This window comes from Anolis sagrei, chromosome 6 (genome assembly GCF_037176765.1).
Source record: "Anolis sagrei isolate rAnoSag1 chromosome 6, rAnoSag1.mat, whole genome shotgun sequence".
Lineage (NCBI taxonomy): Eukaryota > Metazoa > Chordata > Lepidosauria > Squamata > Dactyloidae > Anolis > Anolis sagrei.
In genome coordinates, this window is record NC_090026.1 from 109,731,043 (window position 1) to 109,756,414 (window position 25,372).

A 25,372-nucleotide genomic window follows, 5' to 3' on the forward strand; every position below is an offset into this window, starting at 1 on the left:
ATGACATGGAGGGCATTATGCGGACTGCAGTCCTGCTCCCTCAAGAAATGATGGTGCCTTCATCAATTTAATAATAGCAATGATGATGATGATGATGATGATGATGATGATGATGATGATAATTTATTTATATTCCACCCTATATTCCCTGGAGGACTCAGGGCGGATTCCAACAAATAAGAAGGCAAGCATTAATGCCTTAATACAAATATAACAACCCCAAATAACCATACATAAAGAGCAACTTAAGCATACCAACTATGATTTAAATAAAACACAATCAACTGAAAATTACTAACATAGAACTTGAATATAAAAAAATCAGAATTAATACATCAAAACAACACGAAGGTTTCTGTGTATATTCTGCCATTTTGTATATATAATGAATGTAAATTCCTGAGGCTCTCTGGTTTCACTGACGTTCCTGTTCTTTATGTATGAAAGAGTGTGAGTACTGTTACCTGAAATCTCAAACATAAGATTTTTGACTAACTAAGCAGTCCTGTGGTTCCAGTGAATGGAATAGGATTTTTCTCTCAAGGGTGATACCCTTCATCTTGCAGGAGACACGATCTCAGATCTTCATTCTGCTTTTTTTTTTAACCAAGCTATGTTTAAAGGGAGAAAATAGGAGGCCATGTATGGACAGATTAAAGTAGGTCTGGATTAACAGTGTTCAAATTTCCAAACACTTCACAACCAGAGAACAAGACCTGGAGCCAGTATTGGCTGTTTCTGTCTTATTCTTCACTATGAAAGTTGATTTTTTAAAAACATTCTTGTCGTCTTTGAACTTTGGGAAATCCAAATTAAGCCAAGAAACAACCAAATATTGCCCGGCGGTCTCTATAAGAAGTATATTTATGTAATTTAGTTATATAGCTGATGTGCTAAGAAATCCTGTTAGTAAATTGTGAAAATGTGTAACATCTGTGTCGTGGTGCATATTGGCAACCCTTTGCTGGTAGCCCATTGTGCATTTAATCAGTTTATAGGTTCCCCTATGTAGAAATGTCAAGGCTAACATTGCAAAACTGCTCAATTGTTATTTTTGTAGGTACAAGTCTTATACTGGCCACTTGCTATCTGGGATTTATGGAATACATTTCCATAAAAGGGATTTATGGAATACATTTCTGCCACAGAACACTTGCAACCTGGAGAAAAAAGTCATGATTTTTTCCATAGTGTCTGACTGAATTTGTCAGAAAAAACCATTGACTTCCATTCTGTTTAGAATTTTCTTACTTGAGTGGGTTTTTTATTTTATTTATTATTTGTTTTTTTGCTAACCTTTGCCTTCTAGGGCAGTCCTGCAGCACTAGGACATCTTTCTGATTCATTCAGGACAAGTTGCTGAAGGGCAATATGTTTGTGTAAATTCAGATTTGCAATGCAAATTAACCCATGGGATATGCAGATGCTTGAGTGGTATATGAGGTCTCTCTGCCCAGGAGCAAGGACAGCTTATCCTATAGCCACTCTCCTTACATAAACAAGGAGTTGCAAGAATTTATCAGGGTAGCTAGCCATGCAGCAAAATACAACAAGCAGTGATATATTTATTAGACCAACAGCAAAGCACAATATATATGCACGCTCTCAAAGCTTCACATCAAGTAAATATGTTAAAAATCTTACATGAGGAAATGGTGATGATGTTAGAATCATAGGCCTAGATTCTTCTGAGATGTTGTCAGCTAAGATGGTATTAAGAGACTTCAATGCAGATAGAGCCACCCTTTACAGTAGAGCAGTGGTTCTCAACCTGTGGGTCCCCAGATGTTTTGGCCTTCAACTCCCAGAAATCCTAACAACTAGTAAATTGGCTGGGATTTCTGGAAGTTGTAGGCCAAAACACCTGGGGACTCACAGGTTGAGAACCACTGCTTTATAGCAAAGTTCTGCAGATGTTTCTCAGATCCTCTCCTTAGATAGACCATTAGCCTCTGTAGCCCTCAACCTCCACAACCATTCAATAGCTGTTGGAGAGTAGAAAGGCTTAGAAAAGCATATGGCTGTGCCCATAGCCATAGACAGATTAATGACATCTTCCACTGAGTTTTGCTGAGGTCTTTCACGAAATGTTATAGTCATTATTTGAAGATATAACCAAATCCTTTTTTAATTTTCCATTTCAACCCATACCAGCTACTGAATGGAGGGTGAAACAGTGAGCACTGGAAGGCCTTTGGTCATTGTGGAAAGAGGAAGAGAATCCCAACCCTTTTAGTGACCTATATAATAATAATAATAATAATAATAATAATAATAATAATAATAATAATAATAATATTTTAGTTATATTCCGGTCTATCTCCCCAAAGGGACTCAGGGCAGATTCCAAACATAAATGGCAAACATTCAATGCCTGAGTACAACAACAAGAAACATCCATACTAACAAAATTTATACAACCCAACATATAAATACAAATTATAACTTAACAAAAATAAAATTATATAAAAAGCAGTTATAACAGACATAAGACAAAACATCAAATGGAAACAATAATTTCCCATTTCTTTGGCGCAAATACATATTTGCATACAATTGCATATTTCATTGACAGGGCACAGTCATTTTCTGTCTTTTCAGCATAAATGATGAAGGACTAAACATTGGGATCCTTGATATCTTTGGATTCGAAAACTTCAAAAAGAATTCATTTGAACAGCTCTGCATCAATATTGCCAACGAGCAGATTCAGTTCTACTTCAATCAGCATGTTTTTGCCTGGGAGCAGGTAAACACTATAATGTGTGTGTGTGTGTGTGCCTGTTGAATGTCTTTAAAATGTTGCTACGCCACTTTTGTGTATCTCAGAGGACCTTGCCAAATCAAAATAGGCCTTCCATTTTTAAAACACAACATTAAAACATCAGCATCAGGTTGCTTATTAAGCTAGCTTGTCTGTTATGCTTGCCTGTTTTCCCATCTCTTTTTAGAATTTTGTCTAAGAGACCTCAAATACTTTTGCGGAGGCAGTGAAAAACAATAAAAATATTTGTTTATGATGTTCTGTGATTGCTTTCTGTAATTTAAATGCCCAACCTGAAATGCACTAGGCTTTCCATTTACAGTTTCTAGGCAAGAAAAAACATAGAATAATGGGTTTGATGTAAATGCAATGTAGTTTTCATGAGGTATGTAATTTACAGTCCAACAACAAAGAACACATACATTAAAAAGTGAATACCATAGAGAGCCATTCTAAAGAACTGAATTCTTAAGAACCTATTAACAAGCCTGTTAACTATGAGAGTGGGAAATTGCAATTTTACTTTTATTTCATCTAAGGAAATCAACAGATTAATTCAAAAGATAGAAATGTAGTCTGGCTGTACAATGACACTGGATTTTTATTTTTAAAATGTGCAATTACTAAAAGTTAATGAATTTGAAGGGTCAGCAAGCAGAATTCAGCAGCTTACTTAAAAGGCTGAAAAATGAATATTTAACAGTTTCAAATGGCAATGGAATGTTTGTTTAGATGATATTCCTCAGTGGAAGCAAAGAGCAAATGTTACAGAAAGCAGCCTATGATTATTAAGCCCCAGCCAAATGGAGCTTCTTTCTATGTAAGTGAAGCATACAGGTACTGGCATCAAAATGTTGCAGTACATTCCCAGCTAATACAGGAAATGCTTGTGTCAAAAGCCCAAATGTCTTTCACTGGTGAGCTGGGGCAGTTATTCCATGGAGGAAAAGGAAAATCTGTGGGTTTTTTTATTCTCTTGAACATCCCCCCCCCCCCACACACACACACACACACACACAACTTGTGTGCTAGTTGTGCCTATACCTTGGGAAGTCAGACTTGGCCATGGTGGTTCATGCTCATGCTACATTGAGAATAAATTACTGCCACAAGCTCTACATGGGGTTGCCTTTGAAGACTGTTCGGAAACTTCAAGTGGTCCAACAGGCAGATGCAGCATACAGGGAGCATACAACCCCCCTGTTACGTTAGCTCCACTGGCTGCCAGTCTGCTACCAAGCACAATTCAAATTGCTGGCTTTAGCCTTTAAAGCCCTAAACAGTTCAGACCCAACTTTCCTGTCTGAATGTATCTCCCTCTATGAACCGTCATGGAAGTTAAGATCTTCTCGGACGCCTTGCTCTCAGTCCTGCCTCCGTTGCAAGTGCGGTTGGTGGGAATGAGAGACAGAGCCTTCTAGGCCCTGTCTCTCTGGAATTCTCTTCCCAGTAAGATTAGATCAGCCCTCTCTCTCCTGGCCTTTAGAAAAAAACAAAGACATGGTTGTTCAACCAAGCCTTTGGCCAGTAAAATAATTCAGTGCAAAGAATAATTAGGAAATATGAGCATTGTCAATCAGAATGACCACGATGTACGATATTTGGATCATGTAATTTTAATATTTATACTAGGATATTTTAATGCTTTTTATTGCTGAAATGTTGTTTATGTCTTATGTTTAATGGTTTTAATTATTTTAATTTATAGTTATATGTCAATGTTTAGTTATGATTTTTTTTCTGTCTACATGTATGTTGGAATTGATTTTTTTGCCATTAGTATGTTATAAACTGCCTTGAGTTCCCCCCCCCCCCCGGGTGAGAAAGGTAGTATATAAATACATTAAGTAAATAAATAAATAAATATTGTGGGTATATCTACACTGGGTCGTTAGTGCAGTTTGAAACTACTTTAACTGCCATAGCACAATACTAGGGAATTCTGGGATTTGTAGCTTGGCGAGGCACCAGTAGTCTTTATAACAGAAGGCTAAAGATCTTGCAAAACAGCAACTCAATTTTAAATGGGGCTGAAGCATGTGTGGCCTTCTAGATATTGCTGGATTGGAGCCCCATACAAAGAGGTTCTGCACATCAGTCTTTTTCAGCTCTTCCACGATTTGCTGTCCTTCTCCTTTCCATTTCTTTCCTCTTAGCTATTCAGCCCCCAGATTGGTATGAAATTAAGCCCATATTTTTCTCTTTAAAAACACACACATACCAAGACAACCTTTCTGTGGTCTATTACAGAATGAGTATTTGTATGAAGGTGTTGATGCACGAGTCATTGAGTACGAAGACAATAGACCTCTGTTAGATATGTTCCTACAAAAACCAATGGGATTATTGTCCCTCCTGGATGAGGAAAGCCGCTTTCCCAGAGCTACAGATCAGACACTTGTGGGTAAGCTATTGCATTTTAAGGTACAATGGCAACTTGGGCATGTTACATTTCTTGTTGTATTTGGCTTGTATTTTCAGTGTGAAAGGGCATCAGAGGGTGTTAGTGGTACATCATCAGTTGGTATTTTTGCCTATAAAAGTCAACCCTACCCTTAGTTAGAATGAGGTGGCCATTCAAGCAGCATTAATTGGGTGTTATGATAAGGAAGAAGTTGAGATATATATCTGTAACTGCATTTTTACTACCGGGGGTGCTGAGAAATGCTTTGACATTTCATGAGTAAAAATAAAATGGCAGGATTGTGAGTCCCTTGACTTGGAGGACAACACTTCTATTTCCTGTCTTAGGTCAGCTTGCTACTCATGGAAAGCATCTGCTCAAAAGAATGATCCAGTAAGATCATGAAATGAGTTTTTGTCTTGCTCGGCTTTACTTAAAATGATGAGAAGTTTAGTGTACGCATGACAGATTCAGTTTGTTTTGAGGTTATATGAAAACATGTTTATGTGTTTATACATTTTGAGGCTGAGAAGAGTTGGGTGGGGAGAAAGCAGTTAGCATAAGTCAGTACATGCTGTTCTGTTCACTTGTAATTGAATGCATCTCTTTTTACTAACAGAAAAATTTGAAGACAACCTAAAATCAAAATATTTCTGGAGACCCAAACGAATGGACTTGACCTTTGGAATATATCATTATGCAGGGAAGGTAAAGGAACTGAAGCTTGCTTCTTACTACTGGTCAACCTGGGCTTCCAAGGTAGACCTACACTGTAGAATTAATCAGTTTGACACCACTTTAGCTGCCATGGTTCAGTGCTCTTGAATTACATATTAAATGGTGCGGTGTCATGTTTGCTTTGGTTAAGAAGCTAGAACAATTAGAACATTGAAATAAAAAAAGAATACATTTGGTCAGATAGTTGTGGTTGCTCTTCATTTGTGAGTTTTGTACCAGTGCACAGTTTTGTTTGTATGTCGTTGCACCAGTGCACAGTTTTGTAAGAATGTGATATAATGTTGGGTTAATTGCTTCTTCATGGTGAAACTCTGGGCTACCAAGAATGAATCCGCCCAGCACAGTGTTATTAAATAAGTTTTGAGTTTTACTATGTACTATCAGACTCCATTTGTGAACCTTAGAGGATTAAAAAACTATTTGAAGGCAATCAGCAACAAGGGTTGAATGAAGCTAGTATCTATGCCCTCCTAACCATAACAGTAACTAATTAAATGAATGAATTTATCCTGTGTCAAGTTACAGTCATAGTGTGACTTTCTTGTGTTTTCGTTATTACAACAGGAAATCAATATTCCAATTGATAATAGTAGTTAGCTGTGATGTAGTGGTTTGAGTGAGAGGTTTGTATCCCTTCTTGGCCATGCAAACCCAATGAGTGACCTTAGGAAAGTCTCACATTCTCAACCCCAGGAAACCATATGAGGGTTGCCATTAATCAGAAATGACTTGAAGCACAGAACAAGAACAAATTGTAAATAATTATTCCCTAAATCTGACCTTTTCTCATTAACACCAATCAGCATTTGCTGAATGCATAAACATTCTACAGTGGCAATTGAATGACAAGATGGTGTTTAGGTTCCAAATGTTTTCCAACTGAACCAAGCCATTGATTTAATTAACTGAGCACCATCTTCCTTGATTACTCAGCTTCCTTATTAAATCATTGGACTGGATCTCCTAATGAGCTTCCAGTTTCTTAACACATATAAATACAAACATAGTAAACACAAGACAAATGTTTTGTGATGTTTACTGTCATTGTTTTCATTGTTGCTTTTTTAAAAAACAGGTTCTTTATAATGCAACTGGATTCCTAGCCAAAAATAGAGACACCTTGCCAGCTGATATTGTGCTGCTCTTGCGATCTTCAGAAAATTATTTGACCAGGCAGCTGGTAATCCACCCTCTTACTAAAACAGGTAATATGCTACCTATGTCCAATTTGGGGGTTCTCATACTTTTAAAGCTGTGGAGCCCTTTTTGAAGGAAAAGCTTTTTCAAGACACTTTTGGAAACAGGGCCACATTACATTTTAAAATTTGACAGATGAGCCGAGCCAGTGGCCGATGGATGGAGAATGTTTGTCTGAACTAATTGGGGGAAAAAACATGAACAAATTCCTATGCACTCTGCACATATCTTGTTTGTAGTACAACAAAGAAAGAAAGAAAGAACAATACAATATTTAAAATGAAGAACATTATTAACCAACATAAACTTAACAGTATTTCAGTAGAAGGCCCCTGGGGCCATCCAGTCCAACCCCCTTCTGCCATGCAGGAATAGCACAATCAAAGTACCCCCAACAGATTGCCATCCAGCCTTTGTAACAACAACAACAACAACAACAACAACAAAGAGAGCAACCCAGTGGGCTATCCAGTCAAACCCCTTTATGCCATGCAGGAAAAGCACAATCAAAGCACTGCCAACAGATGGCCACCCAGCCTTTGTAACAACAACAATAACAACAACAGGAGCAACCTCATGGGTCATCCATTCCAACCCCCTTCTGCCATGCAGAAAAAGCACAATCAAAGCACTCCCAAAAGATGGACATCTAACCTTTGTAATAATAATAACAACAAGAACAACAAGAGCAACCCCATGGGCCATCTAGTCCTACCCTCTTCTGCCATGCAGGAAAAGCACAATCAAAGCACTTCCAACAGGTGGTCACCCAACATTTGTAATTATAACGCATTATAGAATGGGTATCTCATTAGCTGTTAGTTCTATGATGCTCTCTTTAAATCACACCACTACTGAACTGACCTTTATGAACTGAAAATTCACCCTTAAACATCATCAGGATTCCAATTTCTTTTTATTGGCCCTATTTCATTGGATATTAGGTAGCTGCCTTGTTCTGAGTCAGACCATTGGTCAGTCTAGCTCAGTGCTGTCAACTCTAATTTATAGCAGAATTGTATGTTTACCCAGAGAAAGATTTGGAAGCCATAGCCTATGAGGAGCAATTCTGAATGCAGGAGACAAGAAGGTTAAGATGAAACATGGTAGCTTGCCATGTTTAAATATTTGAAAGCATGTTACATTCCAGAGAGGGCAAGCTTGTTTTCTGCTGCTGTAGAGACTAGAACAGGGTGGTGAAGCTATGTCACGCATGTCAAAAGAGACATACAGCACCCTCTCTTCTGGCATGTGCACCCTTGCCCATCTCCCACTGACTGTATGATTCTATGTTTAATGCTTGTACAAAAAAGAGATTTCATCGGATGTTGCTTGGTTGCAAGACTTTGTGTTGCAAGTCATATCTAGTATAAAAGAATTGGCTGTCTGCAAGGACATTGCCCAGGGGATGCCTGGATGTTTTGATATTTTACCATCTTTGTGGGAGGCTTCTCTCATGTCCCCGCATGGGCAGCTGGAGCTGAGAGAGGGAGCTCATCTGCACTCTCCCCAGATTCGAACCTCTGACCTGTCAGTCAGCAGTCCTGCTGGCACAATGGTTTTAACCGACAGGACGGAACCATACAAAAAAATGAAGTGGTAACAGTGTACTTACTTTGTAACCATATAACAGGATAACTGGCCATTATGATGATAAGGTGCTTGGGGACTATTTTTTTAAATAAAAGATAGGTGAATCCTATAATCCTTTTGTTAGATCTTATAGAATTAAACCAGTATTTATTTATTGCTGCTCACTGAAAACAACACAAAAACAGTCCAGAAAATGCAGATTGTCTTTATGCAATTCTTGTCAATTATTTCTGAAGCCAGCATATAATTAAATTTTCCCCAAGTGTTTTTTTCCAACCATCCAACTGCAATATTAATTTATATTTAAATTCTGTAGCGAAATTGCAATGAGGAAGCAGCTTTATAGAGTGCATTTGGAATTCAAAAGATTAGGGGCATTTTCATTTTGGGTTCAAATATTTTAGTTGACTAAGCCAAAAAAGAGAATATTTAACATTATTTCATTCTCAAAACTAGGTCAGGGAGAATAAATGCAAGTGCAATCTACCACTTCAGCTAAAAGCAATCTGAAATAAGCAAGATAACAGGGAGACGCTAGCTATCTTTTCTAAGGGAGGCAACTTAATAAATTGGCTCAAAGTGTGAAGAGCAGGGTGGCAAAGGTCTGGTCCTACTTTGGGTCCTTTCAGACTAAAGAATTATAGCATTATAATTCCCTTAATTGTTATAGCTGCATTCAATGAAATTCTGGGACTGGGAAATTGGTGAAGCACTAGAGCTCTCTGGCTAAGAATTCTAAATATTCATTCCTTGAACTTTACATTCCAGATTCCATAGAATTGAAACAAGGTGATTAGAGTGAATTATAGTGCTATAATTGTGTAATTTCTTTTCACATCAGGAGCGACTTGAGAAACTGCAAGTCGCTTCTGGTATGAGAGAACTGGCCATCCTTGTGGGAGGCTTCTGTCATGTCCCCGCATGGGGAGCTGGAGCTGACAGAGGAAGCTCAAACCACTCTCCCCAGATTCAAACCACTGACCTATTGGTCAGCAGTCCTGCCAGCACAAGGGTTTAACCCCTCACCACCAAGGGCACTGTGAATGTGAAAGAGACACTAGAGTGTCATTGCAACAATGCCAACAAGGGTGGTCATAGAATCATTACCAGTTATTTTAATATATACTTCAGGTTTGGTGAGAAGTGCTTATGAGATCATAAGTTCCAAAATGCAAAAATAACTTAGTTGAGTTTTGGTACTGTGTATATTCATATAGAGCAGGGATTCTCAAATGTTTCCACTCACGACCCCTTTTGGCTCAAGAAATTTTGGTGTATAAAAGAGGTATAAAAACCAAGCATTTATTGATAACAAATCAGCATCTGCAAGGCTTGCTGAACATGCTGTTTTCCCTTTTTTTTATGAAGTACAGCTGAACCATCTTCTGCAGAGTTCACTGTAAACACTGCACAAGAGGTTTACATGGGCACTAGATGACATTAAAAAAAAGTTCAGAACCCAACATTTTGCTAAGGGGACCACATTTGAGGTTTGGACCATATTTTAAGAAGCGGTGATACAGAGGATAGTAAAAACACTATTTTAAATTCTGACTCATGTGGGTTAGACACATATATAGATATACTTAACCAGAAGCTCTGTCATCCCTATTTTTTAAGTTTGATGTCTAATAGAGGGTAGCCCACTTCTAGCAGCGTGTTTTTCCCCATTTAGGTAATTTGGCACATTCTAAGAGTAAGACTGCTATCAACTACCAGACGTGGACTCCACAGAAATCAATCAGCCAAAATAAGGTATGAATCCCAATGACAGCCACCGTACCTTCATGTTAAAGTAGAGAGAGGCAATATTGTTGTTGGTACTCAAGAAGTAAGCGAGTAACCCCTTCCTTGGTTTCTCTCCCTCTCTCCTATTTTCTTTTCTGTTTAGCTGGATATCTTTGTGTTGTGCAATTCGTATTCCTTCCGTGAGGTAAAAAAAAGACCTACGTTTCCCTTCTTTCTGGCTATAGTTTTATAACTACTTCAGGGAAAACCTAACTATATTTTTGGCTGTCACTGTTTTTATCTCTCATCCCCTAAACATGCTTGTTTGTAAGTATGTTTCGGTGAACTTAAAAGAGTCTTACTTCCAAGAGAAAAAGAAAAACACAAAGGTTCTGCCTGTGGAGCTCTATTTTAAAACTCTATTTTAAACTCTATTTCAAACTCTATTTTAAAAACTATTATTATTTATTACTATTATGGGCTGTCAACAATTCTGATCATTTTCTTAAAGAGGGGGGAAAGAGAAATCTAGATTTTTTTTCTTTTTTGTGTCATTTGTGACAGATATCTATACATTATCAAACTCTGCTCAGTGTGTGTGTGTGTGTGTGTCCATGTTCGTACAGTATGATAAAGCATTGTAATGTGTACCTGGTGTATTGCACTCTGGCTTCCTTAGTGATTACTCAGTAGTATCTGCAACTTAGAGTAAGGTTGTACTCTTTATTAATGGTGTTTTCTTAAAAGGGCATTTAGTTTGAGCAGGAGCCATAAGCTTTGGATGCTGCGCAGATAAGAAATGCCATTTTCTTTCTTGGTGCCTATAGAGTGAGCCGGAGGATTCCACGCATCATCCAAGGGAAACAACTAATATGAAAACACAAACTGTTGCTTCATATTTCAGAGTGAGTCCTTAGTTGTCCTTGGTTTTTTTTAAAATACTTATTATTTGTGAATTGAGTTGTAAAGTAATTTGTATAATTTATGAATGGAATCATAAACAGACACACCACTCCACATTGATACACAATTCTGCAAATTAAGAATGGGGAATATGTAATTTCAAAACATTCTCAGATGTTACTTTCCAGTGGTTTATGGGTCCAAAGGCAAAAAGGTGTAACCTAAACATTCCAGTATATTTTAGCTGAATTCTCTTGCTTTTAAGAGCTAAACCTTTAATCTATTGGTTCTCAACTTGTGGGTTCCCAGATGTTTTGGCCTTCAACTCCCAGAAATCCTAGAAGCTGGTAAACTGCCTGGGATTTCTGGAAGTTGTAGGCCAAAACACCCACAGGTTGAGAACCACTGCTAATCTATTAAAATATGAGGAAAGACTTACAATGTTGGCCCATTCAGCCCATAGGTGAGTTAAGGGCGCATCTAAAGTGCTATGGATTCTTGGAATTTGTAGTTTGGTGAGGCATCAACACTCTGGCAGAAAAAACTAAAGACCTTGTAAACCTGTATCTCCCATAATTCCATATAATTAAACTATGCAAAGAATAAAAAGCAGTTAAAAGCATTGAAAAGAGAAGTGACCAATACAGACAATATAGCACAACCTGCAAGATCCCCTTCATCCCTTAATTATAACCAGTCCTCAAAGGCCTACTAAGGCAAAGAAGTCTTTACAGAAGGGTGTATTTTAAATGGGTTTCAAAGTAGTCTTTACAGAAGGGTGTATTTTAAGAGAGTTTCAAAGTGTTTCAGTAAATTACAGTTACTTGTTCAGTTAATGACAGTCAAATGAAGCCATAAGTCATCTGGAAGCAGCTGTTACCATTTGATAACATGCAAGTCAAATAAGGGAAGAGGGGATTCCTACTCTCTTTCCATTCAGCAGTCATTCAGTAGTAGCTGGAGGACTGATTACTCCAGGTTCATACATACAGACATGAATGAGGATAGCCAAAAAGTGACTGCTGAGTTGAAAAGAGACTAGAAGTTCCCCTTTCCTTATTTGATGAAGACTTGCATTTTAACAAAAGGCAACAGTTTCACTAGTTCAACAGCATCCTTGGTGATAATTGCTCAGTAAAATTGATTGTTTCCTAAAGTAATTGCTTCTTCTTTAGGTTTTACTTGCAGTTCTTGCCAGCAGATCATTTGCTAGTTAATGTAAACTTAATGCTTTGCCATTAGCCTCTGTCAGTTCAGGTTTGGGGCAAAGACCTTAATAGCCTAAAACAGTACTGCTACCATGCCCAAAAAGTGGCAGAATTGCTCCCTGAAGTCATAAAGAATGCTTTGTGCTATTTGGGGGGAAATCTACAAAAACAGAGGTAGGCAATAGGGACTCCATTGGGGATCCCAGAAGGCCCATCACAATTGAATTTTGTATTGTCTAATTTATCTACTAAGGCCTGCTTCTCTGAGGTCTCAGGCAGAGGTCTTTCCTGGTCTTGCTCTCTTAGATATTTTCAGAAATGATACCAAAGGTTTTGTTGGGCAAAGCAAGCAATTGACAGCTATAAAGGAAACAGGCTTATCGGAGTATATACTGCCAACACATCCTTTTGCTGCTTTCCATTTCTATTTTTAAGATATTCCCTTTAATCATGTTTGTATGTGTGTGTTGTTATAATGTGTGTGTTTTATAAAGTTGACAAACTTGTGCGAAAACATAGAAGATTGAGCAACTGAAATACTCCAAAATTTAAAATGGTCTGCATGAGTGACTGAAATTATTTTTAAAATAATATAAAATTACTTCCAGGATATGTGTATAATATGTTTATTATATCCCATTAAATATGTACATGGATATACTAGTGTTCCAAAAAAAAGTCCCAAATACTTCTGGTTCCAAGCATTTTGGATAAGAGATACTTTACCTGTAATGCCTCCCAAAAGTGCCATGGGTTGAACCTGAGACTTTTCGACATGGCCTATTAAGCAAATTATCCTGTCTTCCTTCTTACAAATTGGAGCTATGTCTTTGGTTGGAAGGCAAAATAAACTTTAGTCTAGCCAAAGAGAAAACCATAGGCAGATTTTAAGGGTCATTTACCAAATTTTTGTGCCTCTATATGGAATTTACCTGACGTTTCATTCATTCACACAAGCTGGACTGAAAGTTGTTTTGATCCCTGAGCAACTAAAAATATATGCCAGTTTAGTCGACTGGAAATCTGAGGCTTCATTGCCGTAAACACATACATTAAAGTTGGTGTTATTTGTTGCATAAATGTTATTTTTTTTCTCAATCCACAAGGACAGAATGCTAGTTGGAAAAGAATCCTGCTTTGTTTTGTTTTTATCTTTACTTCTCTTTCAGTGTTCATAATATCACTGAAGGGTCCCCCTTCCAAATATTTTATCACTTTATCCATGCTATTTGTGGTTATCGTGGTTATCTTTTTTGTTCAGTGGTGCCCATTGAAATTGCAATTATATATTCAAGGAGCTCACGAGGATGCATTTTGAATTTACATTTGAATAATGCACTCTCAAGCAATGTTACATTATTGCTGTTATTTTCCTCTGAGTCACTTTGATGCTTGCACAATTAGCATCTCTCTTCTGAATAAGAATCTGCATTAGAGCCACTCTGCAGAACACCTGTCAGAACATCATTTTATGCCACAACTGCCATTAACAATATCATGCCAATAGGCAATTACATATCCATCTGCTCATAAGGGCTACAGAATTGGCAGGCGCTCCACAGTCAACACTGTTTTTAGTGTGTCATTTTAAGCCATAGGCCATGGCAATATAGCATTGGTGATATTAATATGAAAGGCCACAGCATGAGTTGGCGTATAAGAGCTATGACCAAGTAACAGCGTGTAAAAGTGACATTTGGAAAGTTAACCAGAAAAATGGCACAAATAATCTGCAAGAAACATGGCCCATTAGCTCCAAGAACTACTTCCAGGTATCGCAGTAACAATTTGCAACATTTCCTTTTCCAGATTTCACTATCATTGCCGAAGACAATTTAGTACTAACACAAAATGATTTACTTTATATATCAGAAAATTCAACATAAAGTATAAGCTCAGTCATACGGATTAAACAAAAGCTTAGAAACAAACTAAATTTAGCTTGCAAGGTCTTTGGTCTTTTGAAATAAAAATAATAATGTAAAGCAGCACAGACAGTCAATGAAAGTACAGGATATAAAATAATAATAATTTTATATAAATATAAAAAGGTAAAGGTTTCCCCTGACATTAAGTCTAGTCGTGTTTGACTCTGGGATGTGGTGCTTGTCTCCATTTCTAAGCCGGCGAGCCGGAGATGTCTGTAGATGCCTCCAAGGTCATGTGGCCAGCATGACTGCATGGAGCACCGTTGCCTTCCCGCAGAAGCAGTACCTATTGATCTACTCACATTTGCATGTTTTCAAACTGCTGGTTTGGCAGAAGCTGGGGCTAACAGTGGAAGTTCACCCTGCTCCCTGGATTTCAACTGCCAAACATTTGGTCAGCAAGTTCAGCAGCTCAGCGGTTTAACCCACTGCGTCACCAGGAGGCCAATATAAATATATAATAATAATCATCCAGATGCTTAAATACGGCATGCTGACAGTTTTCTATGGCAATTGAAATTCTTACTCCTGCACACAAAATTCAATAGATTAAAACATTCCAAATGTTTCTTCTTATATTTCCTTCCAGTATTCATTAATGGATTTATTGTCCAAAATGGTGGTGGGCCAGCCACATTTTGTTCGTTGCATTAAGCCAAACAATGATCGCCAGGCAAACAAGTTTGACAGAGAAAAGGTACTGGTTCAGCTGCGTTATACTGGCATTCTGGAAACGGCACGGATTCGGAGGCAGGGGTTTTCTCATCGCATCCTCTTTGCTAACTTCATAAAGCGGTATGTCTTGTATGCTAAGCCCAATAGATTTTCCCTTCGCTCTCTTTTTTGGCAATTATTTGCCAGAGTATTTGAGATCATTCCGAGTGGGACAGAAGTTTTGTGTTTTTTATAACCCATCCTTGGAAATGTTACTTTTTGAACCATGTTTCCCTGAATCCCCCAAACTGTACATAAAGATTACTTTTACAAGCTTTGGTTGTAATTGTGATAACACATCCAAATAAACAGATTGCATTTGGACACTGCAGTCTCCAAGGGGCCTACACACTTTTCTTTATATTTTGAAATGGAAGAGTCTAGAGCAGGGGTCCTCAAACTTTTTAAACAGAGGGCCAAGTCACAGTCCCTCAAACTATTGGCGGGCCGGATTATAGTTCGGAAAAAAATGAATGAATTCCTATGCACACTGCACATAGTTTATTTGTAGTGCTAAAACTTTTCAAAACAATACAATAATAAAAATTAAGAACAATTTTAACAAATATAAATTTATTAGTATTTCAGTGAAAAGTGTGGGCCTGCTTTTGGCTGATGAGATAGGATTTTTGTTATTGTGTGCTTTCAAGTAGTTTCATACTTAGGTTGACCCTGAGCGAGGGCCGGGTAAATGACCTTGGGGGGCCGCATCCGGCCCCCAGGCCTTAGTTTGAGGACCCCTGGTCTAGAGGATTGTACCCAATGGTTTCTCTAAATGTGTAGATCAGCTCAAACAAATGACAGTAAATAAAAAGTAAGGTTTTTGATGCTTTGCAGTATTCATTTATCAAATTTTGTGTGCAGCCATACCTTTGGCAAGCCTCTTAGCTTGGTGTCTAAATGCCATGCATACAAATTCACAGTGGCTGTGACAGCATTACATTTCAGTTTGATAGAAGATAACGGATCGGCACTAAATGTCTCCTGTAAGTGTAGTAGTTAAGGATCAAGGTTTCTTTCTCTCTATTAGATATTATCTCCTTTGTTACAAATCAAGTGACAACCCTCCTGTTAGCCCTGAAACCTGTGCTGCCATCTTGGAAAAAGCCCAGCTTGATAACTGGATACTGGGGAAAACCAAGGTAATGTATTCACTCACTTGACTCTCTGCTTAATGCAAGTATAAACATTACTTTTGCTGAGGATCAAATATTCAAAAGCATGGGTGGGAATCATTAGTGATAGAAATGTTGTTAAACTGTGGGATGCAAACTTATTATGGGATATCATTCTGCCTTCCATAAGACATTCCTCAATATGGTACCTTCTAGATCAGCGGTTCTCAACCTGGGGTCCCCAGATGTTTTTGGCCTTCAACTCCCAGAAATCCTAACAGCTGGTAAACTGGCTGGGATTTCTGGGAGTTGTAGGCCAAAAACATCTGGGGACCCCAGGTGGGGTGGAGAACCACAGCTCTAGATGTTTTAGATGACAGTTACTATTTTGGCCAAGAGGGTGGTTTTTGTATCCCAAAATATAAGGAGAGCACTAGGTTGAAGAGAAATCCCCATATCAGTGACAATGTTCATATGATATAATACATTAACATTTCCACCAATCTGGTTCGTGCACAGAATCTGTTTGTTCCCATTTCACTCCACACTTCAGTAACCATTAAACAGACTAGATTTATTTAGTGTCTTGTATGGGAAATAATTTCTTACTTGTTGCTCCCAATCACATTGAGAACCATAAACTAAGAATGAACTCTATCATGCAAATCTGGTTTGTGAAAGGAGAGACAACCAAGGAAACCTAGTTAGGACAGCATGTAAATAGAGGCATCCTTGTTAGCAGTCATTGGAGCAGAAGGAAGCAAAGTATTCCAGAACTGTTTATTCATGACAAGCTAGAATATTTGAGATGTCTGTGTCAGAATACTTGAGGCATTTCAGCCATCCTAGTTCCTATGTTTCTCAGTGGTTCCCCTAGTTCTAATCAATCAAGAAAGAGATTGCTCAAGGCATTAGTATGTCAGATGTTCATCAGTTGAAGAAAGTGTGTAACATGTAGTTCCCCTCCCTTTCCTGCTCTTTTTTAAAGGTCTTTCTCAAGTACTACCATGTTGAACAACTGAATTTAATGCGAAAGGAAACAATCGACAGGATTGTTTTGATTCAAGCATATGTCAGAGGATGGCTTGGTTCAAAGAGATACAAAAAACTAAAGGAAAAAAGGGAAGAAAGTGCAATTAAAATACAGTCAGGTAATAGTTTGACTTATGCCACTCAATTATGTGTAAATTTTGTTCATGTATTGTTGAAGGCTTTCATGGCAGGAATCACTAGGTTGTTGTGTGTTTTCTGGGCTGTGTGGTCATGTCCAGAAGTATTATCTCCTGACATTTTGCTTGCATCTATGGCAGGCATCCTCAGAAGTTGTGAGGAAACTAGGAAAATGGAGTTTATATTTCTGTGGAATGTGCAGGGTGGGAGAAAGAAAGTGTGTGTGTGTGTATGAAAACCAAATATTAACAAAGACATACACATTCAGATTTAATTATTCTTGGTGTTTTACTGAGCTACATTATATATTGTATTGTTGTCATTTATTGTGTGATACTGTAACTTCTACTGAACTATTTTGGCTAGATTGGCAAGAGTCATAGTAACAGTGTCAATGATGGTTGTAAGTAAACTTTTGTTAATAAACTTTTACATTTCCAATTGCATTATATCTCTGATCAAACTGTTGGCATCATATTAACTAGGAGAGAGTTCTTGCACTGATGCATAATAAACCACTGTTAAATATAAATGTCCATGATGGTGAGGCTACTTTGTTTGTCAACTGAAGACTATAAAAACTCAGTATATTGAGTGTCTTTGTTTTGAATATAATGAATGTCAGTCTGATCTCTATTAAACAAAGTGCTCAATGGAATAATTTTAATGGTTAGGAATTTATGGCAGAAAAATCTGTATTTTCTGTTGTCTTCAACTAATTACTGCTTCCTTTTCATGTGTTTGGACTCTCACATGACATCTGTGAGAGTCCAAAGCACCTTTTCTAAAGCAATCATGAGTAACTGCAGAAGGTGGTGGCCGCAGTTGTATTTCCTGAATTTCCCACCACCACACTGTCACCAAAGTTGGGGCAGTTATTTCTTGAAATCAAATGCATGCTCCCTGGGAACTTGGTTTACAAGGAGAATTACACCAGAACATGTTTCTCTAGAGAAACAAGGCATGACTTATTTTCAAGGGGAAATGGCACTACGGCACAGAGAGCAAAAACTCTCACAAATGGGGTAAAAATGGATGGGGTTGCATACATGCTGGGTGGTATATGAGCCCAAGGATATATCTCACCATGTGACTTGCAACAGTAGTTTAGCAAGAGTATTATAACTGCTTAATTAAAAAGTTTTCACCATCTGTCTTTAGCTTACAGGGGATATGTTATTCGCAAAGAGTATTTAGCTGCAAAGAACAAACACAAAATGGAATTGCGCATTACCAGACTTCAGGCTGGTAAGAACTGATGTTTGATTCTTTTAGGCTTCCTTGAAGGCACTTTTATGCAATCAATATGCATGTCTACATGTTTGCATTAATGGGAGAGATCTGTAGCTTCTTTTTTAAAAAAAAGCTTTATCTGTCAAAACCCAGCCAAAAGTTGAGCAGCAGTTGCAAACCAAGAGCCAAGTTAGGACTTAGAACTAAACTAAGAGTCAGAGAAAGAATGGATTAATGTCCAGGAAATGTCTTTCTTCCCACTGAGGAGAGGCAGTGGCCAATTTACAAGAGCAAAGCCACCCCGATACCTAGAAACTTTTACTACCAAGTAAAAGTACCAATGTGTGGTCCTGATGAAGAGCCAGCATGGTGTAGTGGTCTGAACAATGGAGTATGACTCTGGAGACCAGGGTTGAAATCACCGTTCAGCCAGAGAAATCCACTGAGTGATCTTAAGCAAATCACATTCATTAAGCTTCAGAAGAAGGCTCTAAACAAACCTTGCAAAGGAAACCCCATGATGGGATCATCATAAGTCAAAAATGACTTAAAGGCTGAAGACAATAACATCATTTAAATGGCCAAAACTCAAGAGGTAATACGTAGTTTACAGGAAGTCTATATTCCCATTAAATTACTACAAGGTGAAGCATTGCATAGAGAGACAAAGAGAGTAACTCTAGTCATTCTTGGCAGTTTTCTCTCCTGTTTGAGAGTATGCTGATATCTATATACTGTCATTGTTCTTTGTATTCTGAAGTCATTTCTGACTTACTGCAACCCTAAGGTATATCTATCATGGGAATTTCTTGTCAAGATTTATTCAGAGAGGTCTTGCCTTTGCCCTCATCTGAGACTGAGAGAATGGGACTTGCCCAGGGTTGAGTGAGAATTTAAACCCTAATCTTGAAGTAATAGTCCAATGCGCAAACCTAGTGGTGGCTGCATACATTCTGCTAAATGAAGCAGCTAGTTCCAGAGATTTTAAAATGGACTGTATCATTGCAAACTGAAGTGGGATGCTCACTTTTAAAAACTCCTCTCCTATGGAAAATCTCCATGTTAGCATGACAGGGAATTGATAGGTGTGGGGCTTTTTATATATAGAGAGAGAGGATTTATATGTGGGAGCATTCAAAGTGGTTCCTCCACCTTTTGATTAAGTGGAACAATATATTTCAATTTTGTTGGAGAAAAGTGAACATATTTCATCTTACAAAAAACTATACAAGAGGATTTTCTCAAAAAAAGAAGCCCTTGATTTCTGGAAGTCGGACCAGCCATATTATTAGGCAGAAGGTGGTAGCCAGCTTTGATGGCAGACACTGAATGTCAGGAATGAAGTGGCAAAATGTTATGGGGTGGAGCTGTGGGTTTCCTCCATCCCAGCACACACAGAGCTTTACAAGACACTTTGTGTTATTCATATTTGCATGGAATGTGTTGATACTGTTGATATAAGACTGAATCATCATTCTGGTTGGGTTCCCAATGGAAAATGGGTGGCATCTTAGCAGTCCCTTCAGATAGCAAAATGTCTTAGAATGGCCTTTCCAAGGACTGGAGGAGTTCTGATCCTTATGAAATACATATCATAGAAAGAAACCCATGTAATGTTATTATTATATAATACACTATTATCCAATGGTTGCACCTTTCTTATCTTTCTGAATAATAGACTATTGCTACACTGGTCAGGGATAATACAACTTGTCACCCAGCACATCTGCAGGACGCCCAGTTAGAGTAGTCTGATGTAACCTCTCCTTTCATTCATAACCCTATTATTAGAACTTCGTGTTTTGTTTTTTTTAAAAAAAAACAATTTTATTCTTCTTGTTATCTATGTTAGTTGCAAGAGGATACTTAATCAGAAAGAAGATTAAAGAAGAAAAGGATGCAAATAAAGCAGCAACAACAATTCAGTCTCATTTTAAGGGATACAGGGAAAGAAAGAGTTTCAGAAGGAAAAGGTACTTTTTGTTTTGTTACAGCTGTTTCATTTAAACACCATATTTTTCTGCAATAAACTGCATTGAAAAATCATAAGTATATCTCAAACCATAACAAACAGCACTCTTTCAGAATGAAATATCAATGTAAGTATTGTGTTCTGTAGATGTTTCATGGATTTCTATGGAATTGCCACTAAAAAAACCCTGAAAACAAACAAATCCTATTTAGAGCTCTTGTTGTGAACCGCGTTGAGTCACCTACGGGCTGAGAAACTGCGGTATACAAGCAAAGTAAATAAATAAATAAATAGAGCTAACTGTTTTGTCCACATCATATTGGGAAGATATTTTTGTGTCTCTGAGACTATGTGTTGTTTTCTTGACTCCAAACTGATGTGGAACCAAATGCACTTCTTAAAAAAGGGATTAACAGATATTATCCAGATAATGAGAGTCCAGCATGGGAAAATACAGAAAAATGTTGAGTACTTCCCATAGCGAACACTCAACCTATAGTCTACAGAAGAAACAAAGAACACATTTCAAGATGTTCAAAAGATGTTTTTTATTGGTAGAAAAGCCCACTGTTTCCCAGGTTATGGGTAGCCTTAATGCCTTCTTTTGGAGCGGAGATACTTGGAATCCAATTTCAGAAATTTCCCAGTCAGAAGCTTTTGAAGCAATTACTGGATACATGCTTCACCAAAAAATTATTTTAGTAAAAGTGTTCTTTTTTGTAGCTTCCATTAGATGCTATGCTAAATAATAACTTAAGTATAGTAGCAGATAAGTGAGTGACTTCTGACTTGTACTGAATGGATTTTAAATTATCTAAACTGGCTAGTCATAGAGTCATAGAGTTGGAAGACACTTCATGGGCCATCCAGTCTCTGTTTAAAAGCCTCCAAAGCTGTCAAGAAGCAGGAAAATCACATTAAAAGCACCCTGACAAATGGCCATCCAGCCTTTGTTTAAAAGCCTCCAAAGAAGGTGCCTCCACCACACTCCAGGGCAGAGAGTTCCACTGCTGAACAGCTCTCACCATTAGGTAGCTCTTCCTAATGTTCAGGTGGAATCTCCTTTCCTGTAGTTTGAAGCCATTGTACCATGTCCTGAGTTACTAAAAAAAACTATGCAGAAGTTTTTATCTTCATTTTTAGACTGCTTCCTGCTGTAAGCAACAGCAAAAGAACATTATCTTTTTCCATTGTTTTCATTTTTGCAACATTTATCATATTGACATTTTAATGTATAACCATTGCCCCAAGGGGTCTTGTAAGGTTACAGTATCTGTCTCTTATAATATCTGCTAATATAATATGCCTGTTTCAGGGAATCGCTCCTCAGAAAGCAACACACTGAAATGGCAGCTAACCCAGGAGAAAAGGAAGAAGTACAAATTCCAGAAGTGGAGAGTGAGGCAACTGCCGTGCAAAACTCTCCGTCGCGTACAGATGAAGAAGCTGCTGTCATTCTTCAGAGTAATTACCGGGGTTACAGGGAACGTAAAAAGTTCAAAGAACAGTGTGAGAAAAAAGATGGTGGACATGTTGAGCAGAGCTCCCCTGTAGATGTTGAGGACAGTTCAGGTGCTATAAAGAACACTTCCTCTACTGAAGAGGAAGCTGCTCTTGTCCTTCAAAGTAACTTCCGGGGCTACAGGGAGCGTAAAAAGTTCAAGGAGCAGCACAAGAAAATGGCAGGTGAGGAACAGAACACTTCTCCAGAGGTTGAAAGTAGTCCAGCTGTTGTCCCAAACTCCCCTCCTCATTCTGAAGAAGCAGCAGCTATTATCCTTCAAAGCAACTTCCGAGGTTACAGAGAACGTAAACGGGTAAAACAACAGTGCTATAACAAAATGGCAGAGACTGCGCTTTCTTCAACCCAAAGTCTCCAATTGGCTGAAAGTATAGCATCAGATATGGAAGCTGGAATGGACCAACAAGATACAGCTGCTTCTTGTATTCAGAACATTTCCTGCTTGGATGAAAAGGCACCAGAGGAGAACAAAGAGACGCTTTGCAGGAGAAGAAGTTCATCACGGAAACAAAAGCCTCCAGAGGATGACAAGAACCAGGCCAGTTCCAGCCCCTCATCAAAGAAAGCATCTATCAAAAAGGCAGGTGAGGCTAGCCAGCAACAGAGTCCTCAGGAAAGAAGAGCGACAAATGAGAAAAATCAGACTCCCATCGCTCTGTGTGATAGTCACTTGGAGAGAGGCTCTCTGAAGCACAGCCAGCCAATTCCCAGCGAAAACAAAGCAAATGTAAGAAAAGGCTCCCTGAGAGGTTCTCAGAAACATATTGAAGCCAGCAAGTCAGCCTCAGGAGACAAAGAGAAGGCAGCGTTAGTCATTCAGAGTAATTACCGAGGATACAGAAGACGAGGACAGCTCAGGAAAGAAGGGAAATTGCCTTGCGAAAACCAAGAGAGAGCCCACAGTGAGCTGAGAGGTGGTGGGCGAAATCAAAGTCCTGGCTGTAGGGCAACCAAAGAGAGGTGCAGCTCTGGTACCCAAGTGGAGGGCCTTATGAATGTTGTAAAAGAGGACCCAGAGAAGGAAAAGTCTGACTTGGCAGCTTTCTCCAGGCAGGTAAGCTGCTGAAACCAGTCTTCCTCAACACAGCATTCTATGGGCTGGGCTTGATTTCGCCACCTAACATTCCCAACCATTTTTAAATCATTTTAAATTATTAATTAATTTGTCATCATGATTAGTATTTGTTGTACTTGGTTTTAGTGTAGAACCCTAGAAGATCTTACAAAATCATCATTTTTAAAATGTTTGATGAAAAATTAGATTCATTATAAGACCATGGTCAAGTAGGACTTGTCTGTCCTTCCACCAAAGCCCTCTTCATTTCCCAGCTCCTTGGAGAGGTTGCCAAGAAGCTGCAGAAAAGGGGATAGCCAATTCTGACAAAAGCAACTTACAAGAAGCAGTGGAAGTGCTCCATTTCATGTTGGCCAAAATGTTGATGCAACTTTTCAAGATAAGGTTGGGCATCCTTTATCCAAAACGCTTAGGACCAGAAGTCTTCTGTATTTTGGGGTTATATATTTATTTATTTGGCAATATGTGTATATACATCATGAGATATCTTGGACATGGGACACAAGTCCAAACATGAAATTCATTTATGTTTCATAAACATATATGCATGAAATGTGCTTGTCATTACCTTGGCCACCCATGGTTTGCCTTTGGTTTGCCTTTGAACATGGTTTTGTTTCATTTCCCAACTATAGATATCAAAATTATCAGAAGACTATATGGTGCTGCAGCAGAAACTGAACGAAATGATTCTCTCACATCAGCTGAGACCTGTGATGCTGTCTAAAGAGAAGCAAACAAATGGTCACCTTTCCCTTCGTGCGTCTCAGCCAGGTAAAATACACTCTCATTGTTGAAAGGCATTATTAATTTGACTCAACAAAACACTACACAACTACACGGACCTTATTGGGGACAATAGGTGTAGGCAACCAATGGCCTTCCAGGGGTTGTAGGACTTTAGTTGTCATCTCTACCATTGGCTATATCGGTTTGGTAGAGTTTATGAAAACGATAGTCCAACAACAGCTGGAGGGCCATAAGTGGGCCACCTGTGTGTATGGTTTAGTTCTGCAAGTCTTTCATGCTTTCCATGCAGTAGGTTTCCGTACTTCAATGCAACAGAAGACTTTGAAAGATTATCCAGTCTAACTTCTTTTCTAAACGGCAGGATTGTCCACTGTGTATCTTTCAAATATGTCTCAGATGCAGTATAGGCCATAATATGTCATCTGAAAAGTACATGTAGTTGATGTCTTCGGAGGAAAAAGCCAGATAATATTCTAAGAATCAAGTCATGTTGTTCTTGATAGGGAAACTTCACTAGATTTGGAGGAAACTTCCTACCTAAGTCTTTCAGCTTGAGCATTGATCAAACAGTAATCAAAGGGAAATTTGCAGCATAGCATGCAAGTAATTAGTTACATATAATTAGCTACTTGTTGATAAATTCATTTTTATCAACAAGTAGCTAATTATCTTATGTATAAGTAGCTAATTATATGTAACTAATTACTTGCAAAGTAATAAATTACATTGGAAGAAGTAGACTGGAGTGAGTACACAATGCCTATGCTGAAATAAATTAGCCAATTTTAAAAGTGCCACAATGTTTCTTCCTTCTTTTCACATTGCTAGCCCAGCTCTCTGTCTGAAAGTACATTACATTATGATGGTAAAACAGCAAGGGATAATTTCCTTTTGAATTGTAATTTGCTTCTTTTTAATGGTTCCTTAGTAGCTACAGGTATTATTTAAAAAACTTAAATAAAAGCAATTGTTGTATTCAAGAAAGAAAAGGTTGCTTTTGAAAATGTAAAAAAAAATACTGGTTGGACTTGAACATGGTTCTTCATTGTGAATGAGATTATAAAAGCAATTGTTGCCTTAAATGGACAGGACCCATTTCATCTGGAAATAGCAAATTCTACTGAGTTTGCTTTGTTACAGCTAAAGGATTTAGAACAATTTGTTGGAGAGGGAGATCAGCTTTAAATTCTTAAATCCAAAAAATGAGAGAAAACTCAGATTCACTGTTCGATCTATTCATTCATTTTATGGGTGCCATTTATATGACACCTCATTGTTTCTTAACATAACATGTTAAATACTGTAATAATCAGAGAACAAAGAAACCAGATCCAGCTTTTTTTTTTTTTTTTGCAAGG

At 38.1% G+C, this 25,372-nt stretch overlaps 1 protein-coding gene across 3 annotated transcripts in view; it reads left to right on the forward strand.

The window, feature by feature from the left end:
- MYO3A (myosin IIIA) overlaps positions 1-25,372 on the forward strand; it is a 139,791-nt gene that overhangs the window by 87,096 nt on the left and 27,323 nt on the right. For 2 of the 3 annotated variants that reach the window (XM_060782425.2, XM_060782427.2), the window contains exons 19-32: positions 2,602-2,749; positions 5,015-5,168; positions 5,788-5,876; positions 6,982-7,111; positions 10,372-10,451; positions 10,588-10,629; positions 11,252-11,329; positions 15,053-15,258; positions 16,208-16,319; positions 17,281-17,443; positions 18,624-18,710; positions 20,548-20,668; positions 21,983-23,243; positions 23,900-24,038. In XM_060782425.2, coding sequence (XP_060638408.2) covers positions 2,602-2,749; positions 5,015-5,168; positions 5,788-5,876; positions 6,982-7,111; positions 10,372-10,451; positions 10,588-10,629; positions 11,252-11,329; positions 15,053-15,258; positions 16,208-16,319; positions 17,281-17,443; positions 18,624-18,710; positions 20,548-20,668; positions 21,983-23,243; positions 23,900-24,038 — 2,810 coding nt within the window. The remainder of the gene's footprint in view (positions 1-2,601; positions 2,750-5,014; positions 5,169-5,787; positions 5,877-6,981; positions 7,112-10,371; positions 10,452-10,587; positions 10,630-11,251; positions 11,330-15,052; positions 15,259-16,207; positions 16,320-17,280; positions 17,444-18,623; positions 18,711-20,547; positions 20,669-21,982; positions 23,244-23,899; positions 24,039-25,372) is intronic. The other variant, XM_060782428.2, reaches the window with a different exon arrangement.